General features: G+C 41.2%; 2 protein-coding genes across 10 annotated transcripts in view; both read right to left on the bottom strand.

Annotated features, from left to right (window-relative positions):
- LOC147097070 (zinc finger CCCH domain-containing protein 10-like) overlaps window positions 1–20,450 on the bottom strand; it is an 83,597-nt gene that overhangs the window by 12,795 nt on the left and 50,352 nt on the right. For 4 of the 6 annotated variants that reach the window (XR_015074476.1, XR_015074478.1, XR_015074474.1 and 1 more), the window contains exon 1: window positions 133–8,441. The gene's annotated coding sequence lies outside the window, so the exon portion shown is untranslated. Of the gene's footprint in view, window positions 1–132; window positions 8,455–20,450 lie in introns of those variants that run through there. The other 2 variants (XR_015074475.1, XR_015074479.1) reach the window with 2 other exon arrangements.
- The window catches only part of LOC147097071 (zinc finger CCCH domain-containing protein 10-like), a 31,470-nt gene continuing 21,927 nt past the window's right edge, over window positions 10,908–20,450 (bottom strand). The window contains exons 2-4 of one of the 4 annotated variants that reach the window (XM_085972853.1): window positions 20,395–20,427; window positions 18,764–18,841; window positions 10,908–14,723 (exon numbers count right to left, since the gene is read on the bottom strand). In XM_085972853.1, the coding sequence (XP_085828979.1) occupies window positions 13,849–14,688 (840 nt within the window). In that variant the 5' untranslated portion in view covers window positions 14,689–14,723; window positions 18,764–18,841; window positions 20,395–20,427 and the 3' untranslated portion in view covers window positions 10,908–13,848. The remainder of the gene's footprint in view (window positions 14,724–18,763; window positions 18,842–20,394; window positions 20,428–20,450) is intronic. The other 3 variants (XM_085972854.1, XM_085972855.1, XM_085972852.1) reach the window with 3 other exon arrangements.

The following is a 20,450-nucleotide window of genomic DNA, read 5'->3' as shown; positions in this document are numbered from 1 at the left end:
ATAAGAGTCAGGGTTCTGGCTTCTTATCGATATCCATAACCCTGCAGGTATGTGCTTGCGGTGAATATTGGGTTAGGACAGGATCGGTTTGTGCTGTGCTATCCCAAGTTCAAACAGCCTGCCAATACTCACCGTCTCATACATGGACAATTCTCATTTGGGCAAGATACTGGAGAGCCGGTGGTGGCCATGGAGTTGTATCCCAGCAGGAGTCAAGGCCCTGGAAAAGAAAAATAAGATTCATACACAGAGGCATATGTACAAGAAAGTGGCAAGAAGCAGATAAATGGTAGCGTAGCAAGGAAAGAGTATACTTTAAGTTGATAGGAAAGAGCAGAATGAGGTGGATAATCAAATAGAGGGCTGAAAAGAGAACGCAGAAAACCAAAGACAGAGAACAGAACAATACGAGCAAAACAGATGAGGCGAGCTTATATTGGGCAGGCTTTATGAGCTGACAAACCAAGCAAGTGCATACAGGCGGTTAAAAAGCAGTTCCACTGGGAAAACAAACTCAATCACTTATCTGGGACATAAATTATTAATTAGAAAAACACCAAAGAGAGCAAGTTGTCCATGCGTTTTCATGTATATGTAAAAATCCCGTAACTCCTGAGCCTTGCAAGGGTTAAACACTTTTTTGGACGTCAAATAATGTTCTGGGTCTTACCATCACTGATGAGATATTGTGGAGAATGATCCCTCAGTTCTAAAAGTAGTTATTCAATTAATTCTAAAATAGTAAGTTATCAAATGATAATTGTTACAATCACTTTTTGTCTTCATGCAGGTAATCGAACACGCCTCTCTAATTTGCTTTTCTGTAAAATCCGAGGATACATCCCACTTACCTACATCCAAAGAGCTTAGGCACAGGTTGGCAAGAGCCAATGCTTAGCAACCCTTAGTGCATGCAAGGCAGTTGGATTTTAACCAGCTAAAACTGCACAGTTTACTAGAACAGAACACTAGTAAGCTTTCCATTGCCTTACCAGCAGGGACCACCCTACCCATTAAGCCATTTACTTGTAGGAGCTGGATGGGAAGCATCCCAGACCCGAATGAGAGGCCAACCCCTACAGGTCCCATTAATGAGCCAGACTGGCTGGTCAATCACCATTAGTGCCCTGGAGCACTGTGGGCCAGCCTGGCAAAGGTATCCACCAGATGACTGACTTGGTTCCAATCTTCCATCATCAGGCATGTTATCTTGGAGCCAACTCAGTCCACAAGGAGACCCTGCTTACCTTCCTCCCTCCCTCCCTCCCCAAATAGAAGTCACTGGTTGGGCAATAAGCAACTGATAAGCCTTCACAAGGCAGATAGCAAGTACCAGTAACTCCTCACAAGCAATGTGGTGAGCAGCATAATTCAGTACAAGTTGTATTAGTGCATTCCCACAATTCTCCGGACCATAGCATGAGCACACATCATGTCCCATTAAATGGTGGTTCCACCAGTTGGGGCTGCAGAGCGTCAGCAGCAGCCACCTGTCTCTCTACAACCCAATCATGGTAGGCACTGAGCCTTGGATATGAGTGCATGTTCTCATACTTGCTCCAGGTAATGCCTTCCAGCAGCTCTTAAAGATTCAGAGCTTCCTCATCGCTATTAGTTTGGTGAAAGGATCTATGCAGAACAGCTTGCAACATGCCATGTTCTATTTATTTAAATTCAATGCCGCCAATGAATGCACTAAATTTGCTAGACAGCTGCAAACAGGAGCCACTTAATCCCCTTTTCTGGCAATTTGTCTTCCATTTGTGACTATAAATAAGGTATGAGAGTTTCAGTTTTTGTGCTTAACCCTCAGAATTCCAATGATCAAATATTTTCTTTCTGCGCATGCTCTTACCTTGGCTGCTAATAATTATCTTGCTGGGAGCTTTGCAATTATTGGCGTAAGCAGTCAGCTGAAAAACATCAAAATTTTGATCCTTCACTCAGACCCGGTCAGATCAGACTCCAACGATCTGTCTCCCACTCTGCTAAAAAAATCAGCCTTAGGATGGATTTTAAACAGTGTGGTGCCTGCTCCAAAATAGACAAGTCACAGAGCCACAGGAAAACAGGTACATTTACTAGATAAAACTAGACAATTCTTTCTTATATCTATATTCTGTTTTATTGCAGTTTATACAAAACTAAATGATAAAATAGAAAGACAATATATAAATTAAAGATAATATGGAGAATATGGGGAGGAAAAAGACAAGACAGCACAGAGTAACAGTTTCATAATGGTTTAATATATATTAATGTTATATAGTATTATTAGATAATATACTGGAGATCTCAGCAATGTTTCTGTGCTGAACGTTCTATGTAATATTCTATGTAATGAGGTGATTTTTAAACCTCAGTGTATCAGCTGAAATAAAGAGTTGCATTTTATATAGCGCCAACGCCTCATACGATGAATTACTCTGAACAGCAGTGATTGTTATTATGTAGGCAAATGCAGCAGCCATTTTGCACACAGCAAGATTACATAAACAGCAATGAGATGAATGACCAGTTGATTTTTTTTTTTGGTGGTGTTGGCGGAGAGAGGAACGTTGGCCTGGCCATCTCCCTACTCTTCTTCAAATAGTGCCATGGGATCTTCAATATCCACTCATCAAAAGGACAGCACCCCCAACAATGCAGCACCCCCTCTGTACTGCACTGGAGTTGGGCTCAAACCGCCAACCTTCTGACTCAGGCTAAAGTGCTACCAGCTGATCCAAGCTGACCCATAATGCTTTAACCTGAAAAGGTATGCTCAGTAATCCACCACTTGGAAGTCCTTTATCCAGTTCATACCTTCATCTGTAAATAGCTGCAGCATTGGCACCTTGGAGAAATAAAATATTCATATCTCGAGTGGTGTTGCACGTCCTTAAAAGTATAAATACAAAATCTTTTCAGAATATTAAAAATATACAGAAATGAGATGGTACTGCATAGTGCTGTGCTGCCACTCTATATAAAAAGAGGGGTAGGGTCCACAGTTCAATTTTCTACAGTTAAGTTGTTGATCGCAGTCAGGCTACCTGAGCAGGCAAGCCTTTTGCCCTGAAAAGGGAAGGAAAATTTGGAGCAATAGTTAACCTGCTCCCCCCAGTGGCTTGTTATGGAACAGCATTACTGGAGGGCTTGATAGGTCACATACCGTCCAATGTATTTGTATGACAAATGTTGAAACATAAGCAACCTTTTCCACAGCTGAAATCACTTAAAGCATCATTATAAAATATAATTAGAGCAAAGCACATTAGCAAATATAATTAGAACAATGTGAAGAATGCCCACAATCTCAGTTGGGTTCATGGGGCGAGGCACTGAACTGAAGCTGGGCAGGGGGAGGGGTGGTGGGAAGAGAGAAAGAAAACAAATTAAGCGAATCCTCCTGTTTTGGCGCACTTCCTAGTAGCCGCTTATTAACATTAGCAGAGGCCAGGGACCAGTGCCTGCCCGTCATCTTGGCCTGGGAACCTAAAAAGGAAGGGGGGGGGGGGGGGCGGAGGGTAGAAGACGCCTATATATAATTTAAATTGAGATAATTGGTTACTTTCAGTACATGACACAAAGACTTTTGTCCTTACCGAATCATGTAAGTTCATAAAAATCCAGCCGATTTTTTTGCTTTTGGAACAGAAACATCATAGCAGCTCTTAATGTTGAGATGTACAAATTATGGCAAGTGGGTCAATTGCAACTACCGAGCCCCGGTAGTCCGACCTCAAAATTCAGCTCTATTTGCGCTAATATTTCTTACTTGTTGGGTTTGTCCTGCTTGAATTTTGGATACCTGGAGATTTAGAAAGTGCCGTTTTCAGCGCTGTTACCTCAATGGTGGATAAATCCTAAATCAGAACACCAAAATCTGTTAGTATCAGCAACATGATACATCTGCAAATTAATGCAAACATGAGTTTAAACTTTATACAGAGCCCCGAGGCTCAATGGTATCCAGATGTAGCTCACAAAAGGTAATAAAAAAAACTTGGCACATTCCTGCTTTAGTTACACCACACTTGAAGATGAAAGATTGCTCATCCTGGGACTGCACTGATATTATGGAGAGATCCTGTTTCAACACAATCCTGTCTGGTGATTATGTAGTTTAATTTTCCCACAGCATTTTTTGTTAACTGAAAGGGAAATGTATTCAACCCTCAAAATAAGTGACAGTGTAAACAGGGACATGATTTCATGAATGGTAACAAAGATCACAAGTTCCAGTTTTAGTTAATCTGCGACTCTTGATCTCAACTGAGGCTTTCCCAGGAGAAGACATTTAAAAAAAAACAATGCAACTCAACTCCAATGACTCTCCCACTTTCAGTTACAGAAATGCAATAGCAGAGGACTGGAAGCTGATCACAGGCGTGCCTGTGTGGTCAGGGATAGTATGCACGGTGGCCTGGGAGTAGCTAAAGGGGGAAAAACTTTAGTATGGTAATTAAAAAACAAAATCAATTAAACAGTTAATCTGTGTGCATAGAAAAATATATCTGTATCCGTAAAAGGAACACCAGATTAGGGGATCTGTAGCTTTTTCATTCTTGTGAAATCTTACATGTCTATGATGACAAGCTAGTAGCAGGGTAAGGAAGTTAAGTTTTAATTCATCTCACCCAGATTTTTAAAAAAAATATTGGGAGATATCTGGTGGAGATGCTAATGGGCAGTTTGGAATCTGCAGCGCGGTTTCTTATTTTTACCGCAGCCCTGCTCCGAGACTTCTTGTTCCCACTCCAAGACAACCAATGAGTAAAAACAAAACTAACATGTTCAAAGAAAAAAAAATTGATGGATGTTTAATAGACACAATCATGGGCCGGATTTATACTCCATCTGTTGCCAAGCCCAGGCAGTTTAAGATGGCCCCTGGAGGTGGTTGCTACAGGTTGTATTTTTATCCCAACACCTTTTCTTGTCTTTATGGCTGGACTACAATCTCCATAAGCGAACCAAGTCTCTTGTGAATCCAGTCCTGTATCTTTATGCTCTGCCTTGTGCGAATTAGCATAGCCCAGGTCTAACTATTAACCCTGATCATAGTAAATCATTTACTGGAGAATACACGAGTTAGCTACCACATTCCCTGGTGACGTCAGAACGTAGAACAATACCAGACCACTGCATATGAGCAAAAACAATTTGTCCAGATTTATTTCAAGACAAAGTAATACAGAAGCAAAAAGATTGGCAAGATACAATACAGCACAATAATCAAACTTACACCACAGCCAAATGGGGAGGGGGGTTGACTCCTTGAAAAGACAGCGTCCATTATTCTTACAGCTCCTCTCAGAAAGTCCTTAGAAACACAGCCATTGGCAGTAAATACGTAGGATTATTCTTTGAGCCTTTATTACCCCCTTCATATAGAGAGATGTGGCAAATAGAAGACTGAAGAGAAGACCACAAGAAAGTTCCTGAATTATAAGGTCTTTTCCGTTGATGTAGAAGCAGTTGCTCTGAAGATTGGCTTCAACAAAGAAGATTCAAGCAGACTTAAAAATACATTATTAACAAGTTAACAGCTTGGAATTGTATTTCCTCTCGATGGTCTTCACTCTCCCAGCTAGACCAGGTTTTAACACTCAATAACAGAGGAAATTACATTATTTGACAGCTAGTACGGAGATGAATTCACAAATGTAGACCATGAAAGATCCCACCATAAATAATGGACTGTGTTTTGCCAGCCAGATATAGATATGAAACAAGCAGAAAAAATATATTTGCATTAACTAAGTTGAAGAAGGCCGATTGCATGCAGCTATCCACGTGTACTGGCCACAGAATAAAAGGATGTTTCAGTCACCCCAGAACCACAGCTGGCTAATGCGATTTTAAAATCCCATTTACCTTATCTAAAATCATATAAAATTCAGACAATTCCTATTTCCATCCTAGAGTTCAGGACCTGACTTTGAGTTATACTGGCACTTTTCACGTCATTGTGTACCCAAAATCAATGCATTATCAAGTGACAGTATAAGTTCAGCCTTATTTTTGACATGCCAGTCTACTACTGCTTCCCACTCTTCCTTCCTTAATCCTAGTGTTTCTTACTTTGCTGTTTTTTAGCTCAGTGTTCCTCGATTTTCTTTTCCTGCTGTCGCTACGTTTTTCTCCTTTTTAAATCTTCAATTTGGCTCTCTGAATTCTCACGTCTACTCACTTTTTCTTCTCTACCTTTTTGCTCTTTTTTTTCCTCTTCAGTCCTGCTGCTTCTGTTTTATTTGCTGTGTGACCTGATTATCTTCTTGTCTCCTCCACCTCAAAAGCACATTACCAGATCTGCCACTGGGATGCAAAAGCCTCCTGGCCTGGCAAAATTGCACATATGCATGACACACAAAGATAAACACGCGAGGCCCCAAAAATATCGCAAATGGAGGCCTAAGAAAACAATGGGAGTTCTGCGAAGCAAAACAAAGGCAGAGATTGGTAAAAGAGGAAAGGCGTGTGACAGGGGTAAAGCCAACGAGGCTTCTGAAAAATAGGATAGTAGTGCACAGGAGGAGATGGCGCAAGTTGAGGAATCAATGTTTCCATGCCAGAAGTCTCTAAAATGGCACGTGTGTGTGTTGGGGCGAGAATTAAGAGAAGAAATGGGAAAACTCTCATAACATCCATTGAGTTTCTCATTTTTTGTGGGATGTGCTTGGTTCCCTTTTTTCAAAATGGGAATTTTTTTGGAGACAGTGAAGTTCGATGTATTTGTTTGTCAGTATTCATGTGTTTATGACTGCTGCTTTTTAGTGAATGTGAAATTTGAGCCACGCTTTGGAATCTTAGACACGTCAGACTTTCCGTGAGATGCAGAATTTTTATATAGATTTGACAGTGTCAAGCAAGAAATCACTACCAAAACAGAATGAGGAATTTGATTCGTTACATATTTACAAAACAAAATAGCAACCATGGTCTGACTCAGCTATTTTGATTTAAAAATTTAATTGGGAGTAAAATATCTCAAAATATTAGGGAGTTACTGAGATCTGAAACCACCCCTAAGCACGGGACCATCAGGCAGCACTGAGGCAGATTGTGTTTTTGTTGGGAGAAAACATTTCTCAGGTTTGTTCCCTGCCCTTTGTTGCGTGAGCTGATCCCAGTCTGCGGAGTGGTTTGGGGGTTGCAGTTGGCCTCTGCATGTCTTTGTTGAGGAGGGGAATGCCAGCTAGGGCTGCTGTTCACTATCCAGAGATAACTGGTTGAAATGTGCATACGTGGACGTTGGGTGCAGGTAGGATATGGTTATGTTAATGTATTACAAGCCAAATGTATGTTGAATGTTTAAATGTCTTAATCTAAATGTACACTCTCGGGAGCCGCAAGCCTACATTTCGTTGTACTGCACTTGTGCACTAACAATGACAATAAAAGTTGATTTGATTGGGTCTGGCTGTGATACTCCCCACGGTTAAATACCCTGCCTAACACTCACTGTCTAGGCTCACACATGAATAATGGACACCTTGTAAAGTATCGGAGGGCACCTGGTGCATCTGGAACTGCACCCGAACAAGGAGTCAATGCTTCAGGAAGCAAGAGAAGAAAATTGGCAGAGAAAAATAAAGTTTCCTTAAATCTCTCAATTACACTATCATGTTATACTATGGAGTCTTCAGAGGCAGGTTCTCACCCCTGATTCCCCAGGTGAGGAGCTTCTGATCTTGGCAGGACTGGGATCAGGAACCAGTTTTAAATCCAGTTCAGGTTGATGGAATGAAAGTCTTTTCTCTCGAGGGTTCTACGTGAAGTAACTTTGGCCCGTCTCAGCTCAGATTATAATTGGTGTGGATCTACAGCACAAGCCGCCTCTAGTTTAGTATTAAATGGCAATCTTACTCAGTGAGATGCAAAGGCTGGCTGGGCGTGAGAAATGGATACTCATTAGCCCCAACCTCTGATCAGCCTCTATCTGAGAGGCCTGCAAGGTAATGGCCCAGAAATTCCAGAACGGGGCTTGCAGCGTGTGCAAGCCCCGTATTTACACTTACCCCGCGCTACTGCCGATCAGCTCCAGGGACGCCTGGAATTGGTGTTTCCAGAAGAAGAATCCCGGGCAGCGTATGACGTCACGCCGCCCAGGAGTGCAGCCAGCGCGAAGTCAGGAGCGTGCAGTGCAAGTGAGACACGCCCCTTGAGGTCTCAGTTTCACTGGACACGCCCCCAATGTTTCTGTCAAGCTGCTAACCATTTTTACATGCAAAGCAGCAGTTTAAATAGGTTTTTGGAAGTTTTCTGAAGATTTTGGTAACTTTCATAAACTTTTTAAAATGTTTACATTATTTTGAGTAATCTGAAGTAGTTTTAAACAGAATTAAAGCAATTTAAAGACTTTTAAAAGCCCTAAAAGAATTTTTTAAATTCCATTTATTTATTTAGCAATGTCGTCGTCATACGTGTCTTCACACTGTTCCCTTTGGGGAACTGTATGAAGTGGTGGAAGGATTTATGGCCATGATTAACGCTCATTCCGTGACCGTAACCATCTTTGAACCAGGCATTAGGGCGGTTAGTCCTATGGCGGGAGGGTTTTACGGGCTCCCACAAGCTATACAAGGAGGGGGGGCCACCCACACCCACGGACGCAAATATCCCACTGGATGTCAACCCAGAATTTAGAGCCGGAGCTCCGACTCCACTTGCCGGGACTGTCTGGAGCGGGGTTCGAAACCCTACCCTGATCTGGCCCAGCGGCGGGGATCCTACCGCTATGACAAAGGCCCAATCCGATTAGCAACGTGAAATGGCAGCATAGGGCTCCAGTCACGGGGAGGGAAAAGGCGCAGGAAACGTATGGGTGTCACCTTTTGTGCGGAGTGGGCCTTTTGCGTAGCAGTAAGCATCCCCGCCGCTGGGCCAGAAGGAGTAGGGTTTTGAACCCCACTCCAGACAGTCCCGGCAAGTGGAGTCGGAGTTCCAACTTTAAATTCTGGGTGGACATCCAGCGGGATACTTGCGTCCGTGGGTGTTGGTGGCCCCCCCCCCCCTCAGATGGGTTGTGGGAGCCCGTAAAACCCTCCCGCCATAGGACTAACCACCCTAATGGCTGGTTCAAAGATGGTTACGGTCACGGAATGAGCGTTAATCACGGCCATAAATCCTTCCACCACTTCATACAGTTCCCCAAAGGGAACAGTGTGAGGATACGTACGATGATGACCTCTTGCGCAATGCACCTCCTTGGACCCTCAGTCGCAGATGCGAGGGGGCAAGTCGTGCAATTGTTAAATTTTTCATTTTATTGACATGTAAAATGTTGGCCCAGTAATTCCCTTCCAAATGCGCGAGTACAGTCGGGGTACTTACGCATCTGGCTGGATGAAATGCCGGTTTTCAGCATGCACAGTGCATGTGGGGAAAACCGGCATTTCCTGTCCTCTGCGTGCGCAGTATAATTCGCCGCTTTCATTAATGCTTTCAGTGAGGTCAAGTCATTACAAGTTACACATGCAAAAAGCATGGGTACAGTTGCTCCAGAGGAAGATATTTATTATCGTGGAGCTTCTGAAAGTATGTATGTCTGTATATATTCCTTTGCGTGTTATGTATATATTCCTTTACTTATGTGTATGAATGTATTATTTAATTATGACTTTCAGAGAAAGTAACTTATTGGAAAATCATAATTAAAAACATACATTCATACACATTAGTAAAGGAATATAAAACATACATACATATACGTAAAGGAATATATGTGGACATACATACATAACTCATTCTCACATTCCATTCACACAGCCACAATTGCTCCTTCTACCTACCGTTCTGAAAATCCGTTTAAAAAAAAAAAAAAATTAAAGTTTAAAACTTACTTAAAATTTCTTAAAATAACTTCCCTCCCTTTCCCAAACCTAAATATTGCATTTCATAAGCTCCTCCATAAAATATATCTCCTTCCCCAGCCAATGAACAACTTTACACTTGCTTTTTTCACGTGTAAGTTCTAGGGACTTACCCTCACTGAATCCATCAGTGAAATCTACAAAGTTCACTGCGCAAGCGCTGCCTGTGCAGTCGCACGCGCTGTGAATAGACCTCGGGTCTGGAAATGCCAGCGTTCCCCGCATGCGCTGTTCCTGCTGAACGCCGGCATTTCCAACGGCCAGATGCGTGAGTAACCCGACCGTACTCACGCTTCTGGCCTGGAATTTCTGGCCCAATACCAGGGCCCACAAGGTCATCAGATTTCTCTATTTGTGACTTACTAGCACATTATTTGTGTCACTGAACACTAATAAGTGCATTTGCTACAATGATAACCATTTCCTTTGGGTAGCTGACACTCTTTTGGATGCTAGGTTTGGGGCCGGTGGTCCTTGGGTATGTCAATATTTGCAACACTTTGCTACATTGAAAAGTTTGAAAACCTCGAGTAGAAAAAGCTTTACTCTGTAGCTGTACCTGACAAGGGGCTTGCTTGATTTTGAGACACTGGGTGCCTAGAATGGGATTGTTTCAATCTTTAATCCTAACATCTCCCACCTTGATGAGTACAAAAAGTCACATGTAAGACATGTCAATCAAGGCAATATTTTCAAACACACCCAACATCCTGAATATTTGACTAGTCTCAAATATATTTAAATCATACAAGAATCTTCAAGTAAAAGTGACTCTCAGAATCACCTGTTGATCTCTTGATTACGTAGGACAGGTAGTTTATGTAGCGTCTCCTTTCGAATCAGACATGTGAAACAAATTAATTTCAGTGAAATTTCTTGTCTTCCCCTACCTGAAAATGTCCCTAGGCATTTCTCAGCCAAAAGGGCAGATCTGCACTCAGGTTCCTGCCAATTCTGCACATGAGTAGCTCTGGGTGAGCTGAACACCAATTCTACCCTGCTCTGATCTGTGCACATTGTGCAAGAATAAAAAGACAATGCACTTAATAAGTGAAAAATTACTTTATTGTTAAATACACTCACCAATAGGCTTTCAGAAATTTCTACTTTTAAAAGGCGCACAATTAAACAGTAAATGGAGGGGGTTAGGTATCAATGTAGGATTTAATAGATGGCAGGTATTAACAAATTAAAAAAGGTATCTTTTATGTTTTTTAAGATGTGGCCAATTTTCAATGTAGGGGCCTGTGATCTCAATGTAGGTTCCCCTACATACTGGAGGAATCTCTGTTGATTTAAACTAAGTATCTGCAATCCTGAAGGTCTTTCTATCAGTGGAAAGATTAACCTTGAGAAAGAACATTGACGTAATCGCAAAGAAAAGCACTGACGGTAACAAATACCGTAGCAATCAGTATATATAATAAATTACCATATATACTGCATCATTAAACCTTTCCAGCCCACAAAATAAAGGCATGAAAGTGCAGATCAGTAATTTTATGGCCTCTAATATCCAGACTATTCGTCATCTGCAGCATCTATTAATCTACTAACCATTTCAAAGAATTTAAATTCAATGCAACAATGTCTAATACTGTACAATGTTTATGGGATAATGAACTCAAACTACTGAAAAACGGAACTCTAAAAAGGGATATAAATGTGGCTTAATTGTCATAACTCATATGTATTCGAGATTAGCAAATCACTATTATGGAAGTCCATTATTTTTTAAAATGGAACTTAAAAGCACTTTTGCCCAAGTGCCGAGCCCTATGGACCTCAACTCCTTTTGCATTAATATACCACAATTAGTATGGTGTAAAACAAAAGTACAAAAATTGTATCAACTTCACGCTTTACAACTACTGTGACTGAGAGCTGCAAGAGAAAGAAAAAGACTATTATTGAGACTATGTATAGCACAAACACATGGTCCTAATAATTGAGCATCACAGCCATTTTCTCACTAGAAGTCTAATGTCTCTTAAACCCACCAAGCATATTTAAGAAACTGCATTGTGGGTGTTTTGGTAAATGCCTTGTGAAACTAATCCTAGTGGAGTTCCAGGGCACCTTGGGTATACTAGTGTCCATACTAAGTTGACTGACATCTGCCAAAGACATAAAATGTGTCTGGAGAGCTTACAGCCATTATAGTATAAACACATCATCATAAAAATATAATATTTTGGAGCTGCTGGTCTTTATATTCGAAGGCTGGGCCTGGCTTTCTTGGCTGGAAAGGGTTAATAATATTATTCCCGAATATTCACAGGCAAACAACTAAGCTCATTCAGCAAGTTCACACAGGGTTGTGTAATACTAAATATATTTGGGGGAGGGAAAGAGAGCATTTTCAGCATACTGATGTTAAGTAGCAGTAAGCTGAACACGTGACATTCAAAACTGCCAAAGGCATCTATAAGACCCAAAGAACGTTTCAGTTCTGAAAGCGTACCTCTCAAGCAGTGACATTATGCGCCTCCTTGCATACAAGTTCCGCTCCTGTCCCAAGTCTGGCATTTTCTTACTGAGGCTGAGAGATTGGTTAGTATAACAGAACTGGGGACATACTGATACCGCCATGCGCTGATCCAGTATCTTGTGTCGTCAAACTGTGAATACCAGATACCATTTTATGAAACATTATTAGATTACAAGTACAATGTACACAATATTAGAGTAACTGAATAGAAATAACACCAGATTTCAGTTACACAGCCTCCTTCACTGAATACTTACATTTATTCCTATGCACCCTTAGAACTGCAAATTCTCATGACTTTTTGGAATAACAGGATAGAAAGGAATTCCATAGCATCTGGTACCTGCGCATTTAACTGCTGATATCCAATGTGACCATTACCCAGTATTACTGTCGTTTATGATATTACAAGTTCTCAGATGTGTGTGTGTTTTGGGGGGGGGGAGAAAGAGAATAAGTATAATGAGGGTTTCTATTGTTTCAAGGGGTTGGGAGGGAATTGCTCAATGTGAGTCAAGATGTGCAGATTGCCAAAAAGTCAAAATGGGTGCGGTATCTACACTACCATTATACATTTTCTATTTAAAAAAGTGTGTCCATTTTGGACAACATAGGGATAACCCACATAATTTGCTTTCTTTCATTACATGCCAGCCGCACGGTTCGGTTTGCAAGGCAGCACATCTTAGGAGAAAAAAAAGCATTGCAGCTTTATTGTGTCATTGGATTTCAGGGTACTAACTTGAATGGTATTGTAACGTTATCAGAGTTCCTTTGCAATGGTTTACATTTTTGTCTCAGACATGTTAGAAGCTGTTCCAGATCACTCAATTAGAGAGGTTTTGGAACACTGATGTTGGTATACTTCAGTCTGGCTCAGCTCAGTCCAAAGGCAGCATGGCCACCACCATTCTGGTCCCAAATACATTGTAACCCAGATCACCATTCGAAGTCTGTGGTAGCACTCCTCCACACACAGTGAGTACGGCCTTGAAAGTAACCTGTTGTTTTATACATTGCTTTTTGCACTAGGTATGGTGTTAAGACACAAGCTGTATTTCAACAAAGTTTGCAAAAGATTTGCATTTCCTATGATGCTGACCCTACTTTGGGCGACTACCATTTGTGCAAGCTTTCAACGCCTCTTCCAAGTAACAACTTTTCCCACTATGACTTCACTTAGCCATTGCTGCCAGCATCAAGCAAAAGCTATTCCAGCTAAAATCCATAGATGCTTTCTGCAGGGCCTTTTCAAATTGTCAAGAAGCTTGGTATGTTCCTTGATTGAATAGACTGAAGCAATAAACAGTACGTTTCAGGACTTGAATAGTATTCCTCAAGGATAGCACCCCCCTCCCTCCCACCCAATGTCACAGGGAGCAGAGACTCTGATGCATTTAAACATATAGGGTCACTGCTGAGATGTTGAGAATTTTGGAAGTCAGCCCATTAGAACTATTGGATTAATTTTCAGATTTTGCAATGTTTGGAAGTGTTTTACTCCCAAAGTCCCCTGGTCTTAACCCCTGGGGAAGTGCAGTGGCTGAATCTCCCAGTTGTCGTTGTGGGCAAGGAGTTCACCATTGCTGTCTTTATTTGGTTGCGGAGAAACGCATTCTGCTCCAGAAGCACCTCATTGTTGCCCATCAAATTGGACACCTGCTTTTTGAGTTCCTCATTCCGGTTTCGCAGCATAAGGTTCTCCTCCTCCAGGTATCCGGAGTCAACTGGCCGTCGACTTGTGAGATCGTACTCGTACACTTCAAACTCAAACCCTTCCAACTTTCTCCTCTTCAAGCGGTGGTCATACTCATAACAATTGATGCCACTGTCATTATCCACTCGATCAGATTTACGCAATGGCTGAGAAAGTGGGGGGTCTCGTGACAGTCTGATTTCATGTTCTGAATTGTCACGTTTGAAGTGCCGGAATCTACATTTTGAGCCTCTTTGACAGTCACCTTTAAGGTAGTCACGGCATACTGGAATCTCACCTTTATCAGCAGGTAGGTCAGAAACTGACAGACCGTAGGTTTCAGCCACCTTGGAGCGCAAGTGCAGGGGAAGCTCCCCTGTTTTTTTGTAGTATTCCTCATCCTCTGCTGTCCCGTGTATGAATGTGCACTTTGCACGGGTACAAACATTATTCATAAAGTAATGACAGAAGACAAACTCATTCTTTTTCACGCCTAGGTCATGTACCTCATTTATGTCCGGGTGGAGGTACTTGCAGGTCTTGCCGCGATAGCAGACATTGCGCAGGTAGTCCCGGCAAACGTCTTCCGTGCTCTGGCCAGCCCCGTCTTTGCCATTGTTAACAACATTATTGTCTGCCATTTTTACCGATTATTTCTGCGCTGCTCAACAAACAACTGCAAAAGAAGAATGAATCATGTCAGAGAAAAAGGGACCGACCACAAAGTAAGCGTGGGTCATCTTCGCTCCACCCCCAAAAAATCCCACCCAAAGGTGACTTAATCGAGGATACACAACGAGGAGTGGGTGACAAGTTTATCCCAAGAGTGTGAAAGATCTCCTACCAAATTGTAAGCACTCTTTTTATGTATATTAGTTGCCTTGTTTTGTAAAAGCGATAGCATTAAGAAAGGTGTTTGCATGAGGCTTCAATAACGTCAATATTAGCCATTTTGTGTGGTGCCAAGTTGTCTCATCAGGGTGTGATCTCACTTCCCAGCTGTTGGTATAATTTAATCGAGCAGTGGGCTCCTGTATTTGACACAAGAAAATTGTAGCAAAAATGCACATGGTGATATTTATGACCCTCAACTGGCTGAAAAAACAGCCACTGAATCCTGTTCTTAGCCAAGGACCATTTTATTGGGATTTGGCTCCCACTTCCCAAGCGGGTGGCGAGACCCAGGAAATGGCCTCTATCTGCACTGTGGGGTTTCTGTGATTCTGTGTGAGACAGAAGTTAAATACGTTTTAAGCGCAATACTTTCATTTTTAAGATTGGGTTGGATTAGATGGAAAAATAATTCAAATAAAAATAATGAAAATAGCAGACTGAGGGAGAAAGGGTCAAAGAAAAAAAGGAGCTAAAAATCAAAGACAGGTTGGGCAGAAGTTTTTTTTTATAAATATTTTATTTTAAATTGTTTTAGGCATTTATTTTTCTAAGTTCATAAAATGACATTTAATTATCCTTATTATTGTAATATTAGGGTTTGGTTCAGCATCATAATATACAGGCTGAAAACGTAAAAGGATGTGGTTAGCCTAGGCAGCCTGAAAGTATGAAAAAAGTAAAAACACTTCTCTATCAACTAAAAATGACACACTGCCCTATTTATAGAGATGTATTTTGGACGGTGTTCCTTCTCCTCCGCTGAGCATGTTATTCTCTTGGAGTTTGGAGGATCAAGCCTATGCACTACTTTATCAGCAGAATCAATGCCATTCTTCAGTGGAGCCGCCAGGAGGCGCACTTAAGAAGTATGGGAAAGATTCACAGCTTACCCTCAAAACGGGCCACAACACAGCACCCAGAGGAAGACAAACTATTAATAATTAAGGCTGCAATTTGAACTGTTTTCCCAGTTTGAGGTAACAGAGGGCATGCAGCCGAGATGGAAACTGCAAAACACACAAAAATAATAATTATAATGGAATCTTTTGAACAAAGCCATCTAATTCTAGGTCCTATGTCATCACCAATTTGATTTCCTTTCTCCCTCCCCCATGCACCATTTCCTCACAGAGAAGGATAGCTCTCACGCCTCTCTGTAAGGAAAACACCTCAAAAAACATGGGACTAAATTCATTACCTACTGTTCCTCTGTACAATGCAGTGGCATTATATTTTCACCTAGACCATACCACCTCCATCTCTCAACTCCAAGGTAAGAGGTTTGTGGCTTGCATGGCTGTCCAGAGGCAGTGCCTCATAGATGATACCAATGCACTGTGTCACTCAGTTATGAGGAGTTACTGCAAAGAATTGATGACAACTTTAAGACTTCCACTCAACCTTGGGGGTTCTTCTGGCAGTCAACAACTCTTACATTATCTCTGCTGGTTTATTATAACAGAAGATCTGCTCAATTGAATTATTGTCTTATACCTATCATCATTTTTAAGAGTAGTTATTTAAATTGTTTAAACTTTGGTGACCTGAGTGAATGATAAATGCCTGTACGTGGAACTGGGAAAGCAGCAGGAGGCGTTGACCCCTTTCTGCAGGCGGACATTTCGATACACTGTGATCGTGATATTTTAAGTTGAAAAGTTGATTTTCCTTTTATTTCTCAGTTGAAAAAATGACAATTATTCTTATCATCTGACACAAAGTGTGTAAAATATCACAATATACACAGAAGCAACAATATTCTCCTGTAACCTGGTTGGTGAAATAATTCTCCAAATCATGTGATATAACACCATTGAAAGAAAACTTGCATTTATATAGCGCTTTTCATGCTTTCAGGATGTCCCAAAGCGCTTTACAGCCAATGAATTGCTTTTGAAGTTGTAGTCACTGTTGTTTTGTAGGCAAACACTGCAGCCAATTTGCGCACAGCAAAGTCTCACAAACAGCAAATGGCCAGATAATCTGTTTTTGGTGGTGTTTGATGAGGGATAAATGTTGGCCACGACACTGGGATAAATCCCCATCTCTTCAAATTATGCAATAGAGTCGTTTACACCCGCTTGAACAGGCAGCTGTGGCCTCAGTTTATCTCATCCAAACGATGCCATTTCTGACAATGTAGCACTCCCTCAGCACTGCACTAAAGTGTCAGATTAGATTATGTGCTCAAGCCAGAGAGTGGGGCTCAAACCCACAACCTCTGACTCATGGGCCCACCATGTCACATGATTTGATCACCTGCAGTGCCAGAACAACCCAACAGCAAAAGAAAGGTCGTGAAACAATAAGAAATCACCAAGTTTCTGTAAATTACCCAGACCAGCACTCTGTGGAGCATGTTTCAGGGCAGCAGCATATCTTATTGCAGATTATATATGGTGATAATCCAAATAGAAATAAATGCATTAACATTCACATGTGTCTTGATTTATTGCACATAAAAACCATGGGATAAATTCACAACCTCCTGTTCCAAGGAAGCTTAGGTTCAAGAATCAGTACTATACAGCTGCAACCTGCGCTTCTTTTGAACGTGGTCCCCTGCCGAGAGCACTGAACTTACTCTCATATTTCAGTGCCAGTGGTGTAAATGTCTTGAGTGATCTGACCAGGCACTTACTCACTCACTCAGAAATAACACACAGTAAACTGTCTTGTGAGGTCACTCAAACACCGACACCACTGGACTAAGGTATTGCTTTTATTTTGCCAATAACTGGTGGATTAGCAAGCATGTTTATAGAAGGGACTCGATCTCATAGCTGCCAGGATATTGCTATAATTATTCCATTTTTATTTTGCGCATGACTCGTGCTATCTCCAGAACTGGCACTGCTCTTGCTCATAGCCGCTGACACAGATCTGTTGGTTGCTTGCCAGGATATTGCTATAATTATTCCATTTTTTTTTTGCGCATGGCTAGTGCTATCCAGAACTGGCACAGATCTGTTAGTTGGTTGCTTGCCAAGATATTGCTATAATTATTCCATTTTTTTTTTTTTGCGCATGGCTAGTGCTATCCAGAACTGGCACTGATTTTGCTTATAGTCACGGACACAGATCTGTTAGTTGTTTGCCACCAGAAAAAAAAGCATTGCATCCAGTATAAGTAGCAGTATGATCGTGAAATAAAAGCCGCAACTCCAAAAATTCAGCATTATGAAAATCCTCCTCAACTGCTCTCTTCCTGCAGGTTTCATACCAGTGAGAGTCTGAAAGTTTCCCATTATGCGCCAGATGCATATTTAAAGCTAGCATCTTTATCCTTGAAGAAAGTTAGTAACTGATGTTCAAAGGCTGAAGTGAACATCATACAGCAAATAAAAGGCACAGGACAGTGGCAATTGGCAGGGAGGGTAGTTTCTAGTAACACTGGGAGCCAGGCTTAAGGCTTTTCATAACAAGAATCTGAAGGAGCCCCACGAACACCATGCACAAGCGGCAATGAAGGCAGCAATCAGCAGCAGAGGAGCTGGCTAGAATTAGATGCATTTTTCTCCGTTTGCTACGTTAGCGCAAAAATTTAGCGCAAATGCAAGCAGGGATTCAAATGAGAGCTTATGACAGATTGATCTCGCTCAAATGGGATGCCAAAAAAATGAGACCACAGATTTGGTAGACTGCTTAGGAGGTTATGTTATTAAGCACAAAGACACAATTCAACACTTGTATTATGTTCACTTGTATTGGAAATTGCATTTTGACAAAAGTAAAAAATGTTAACTCCTTGAGATCATTAGTCAGTGTCTATTACAGCATCAAGTATGGCTTTCAATGTAAATAATACTAAAAGGAACCCACCAGCGTCCGATGAGACAAAGTCCCATATGTTTTTATGGAAGGCAAAAAGCTGCAACTGGCCATAAAGGATCAGGTGTACTGAGAGAAAAACAAGAGCAGAATTATTTGCAAGCTGCTGAGTATTCAGCTCACCAAAGCTGGTAAGTAATTTGTCTCAGGCTAGTCAGTATGTGGAATATTTCAGCCCTGTTTTGGTAACATGCCAAATATACATATAGTTCTGAGTAATGCCTTGTGGGTTATGCTAGTAATCATGCACAAATGGAAAGTTTACACCATGATTATTTTGTTGTTAATACTGAAATCCTCAACTTACTTTAGTGTTTTTGATACACAAATGCAGCATGTGCACCTTCCAGCTTGCCTAGTATCAGAAGGAGCCAAGAGTCTGCTAAAAATCTCTCAGCAAGTTTGAAGTTTTGTTACTTTGGTGATAAACTGGTGCAAAAGAAATTCCAGGTGTTTGCCTATAGAATCAGCACAGAAACAGGCCATTTGTTCCATCAAGTCTGCGCCCACGTTTTTCTCAAGCCACCTAGTCTAATCCCACTTTCTTGCTCGTTCTCCAAACCCTTTAATATCTCACCGAGCTTAATCCCACTCGCCTGCTTGCACCCCATATCACCTTTTAATATTCCCCTTTTTCAAGCAACGATCTCATTTTCTTTTAAAACAATTTATGTACTCTGCTTCAACAATAGACTGTGGCAGAAAATTCAACATTCTAACTACACTGAAATGTTTCAACCCCCTCTTTATTTCTGTGATTATCTTAACTTTGTGCTCTCCCATTACCGTCATAATCTTGATGACCTCTTATCAGGTTACCCCTTAATTTTCTCAACTTGTGAAAAACAGCTTTAACTTCTCAAGTCTCTCTTGATAACCGTATCTCCTCAGCCCTGGTAACATTCTAGTGAATCTACGCTGCACCTTTTCCATTGCTTTCATATCCTTCCTCTAACAGGATGTCCATAATTGTACAGAATACTCCAGCTGCAGCCTGACTGAGGCCTTGTACAAGTTCAACATCACTCTCTAAACTCTGTACCTCTAGATAAAAAAAACCCAAGGATTGTTTGCCCTTTTAAGGCCTTATTCACTTGCACTGCCACCTTCAATGACTTATGTATTCACACAATCAAGGTCCCATTGCTCCTCTACTCCCTTTTGAATTTTAATATTTACGGTGTATTTCCTTTCCCCTATTCTTAGTTTCAGTATGTAATATTTCATATTTTTCTACACTAAACTGCATCTGCCACTTGTCTGCCCATCTTTTAGCCTATGTCCTCCTGTAGTCTTTCGCCATCGGTTACTGAAGAGATGCAATTTGGAGAATTCTAGAGTTCCAAACAGGCCCATTATTTGAAGGAACACAGCACTTGAGGACAAGAGAATGCTTCTGAAATTTGGTTGAAATACAGTGATATGTTTTTTAAATGACTGGCGATATTGGAATTTGCAGAATCAATAATAATCATATGTACTACTATAAACACAAACTATCAAATTTGTAAAATATATCAACCACATTTTCTTTTTAAACAGAATTTGCTTAAGTCACACTATATTTTTTAATGACAAAGCAACACAGCATTCTAGACAGTTTAAGAACCTGTAGGACTCACCACCTGTTGCCAGTATTCCTCATTCTGCGCCAGCTAGGCAAACCAGAATCAAAAAG

This window comes from Somniosus microcephalus, chromosome 33 (genome assembly GCF_052327205.1).
Source record: "Somniosus microcephalus isolate GS21.2 chromosome 33, FLI_Smic_1.0, whole genome shotgun sequence".
In the NCBI taxonomy this organism is placed as follows: domain Eukaryota; kingdom Metazoa; phylum Chordata; class Chondrichthyes; order Squaliformes; family Somniosidae; genus Somniosus; species Somniosus microcephalus.
Note: the sequence above shows the minus strand (reverse complement) of the source record. Positions and strands in the feature narration are given on the sequence as shown.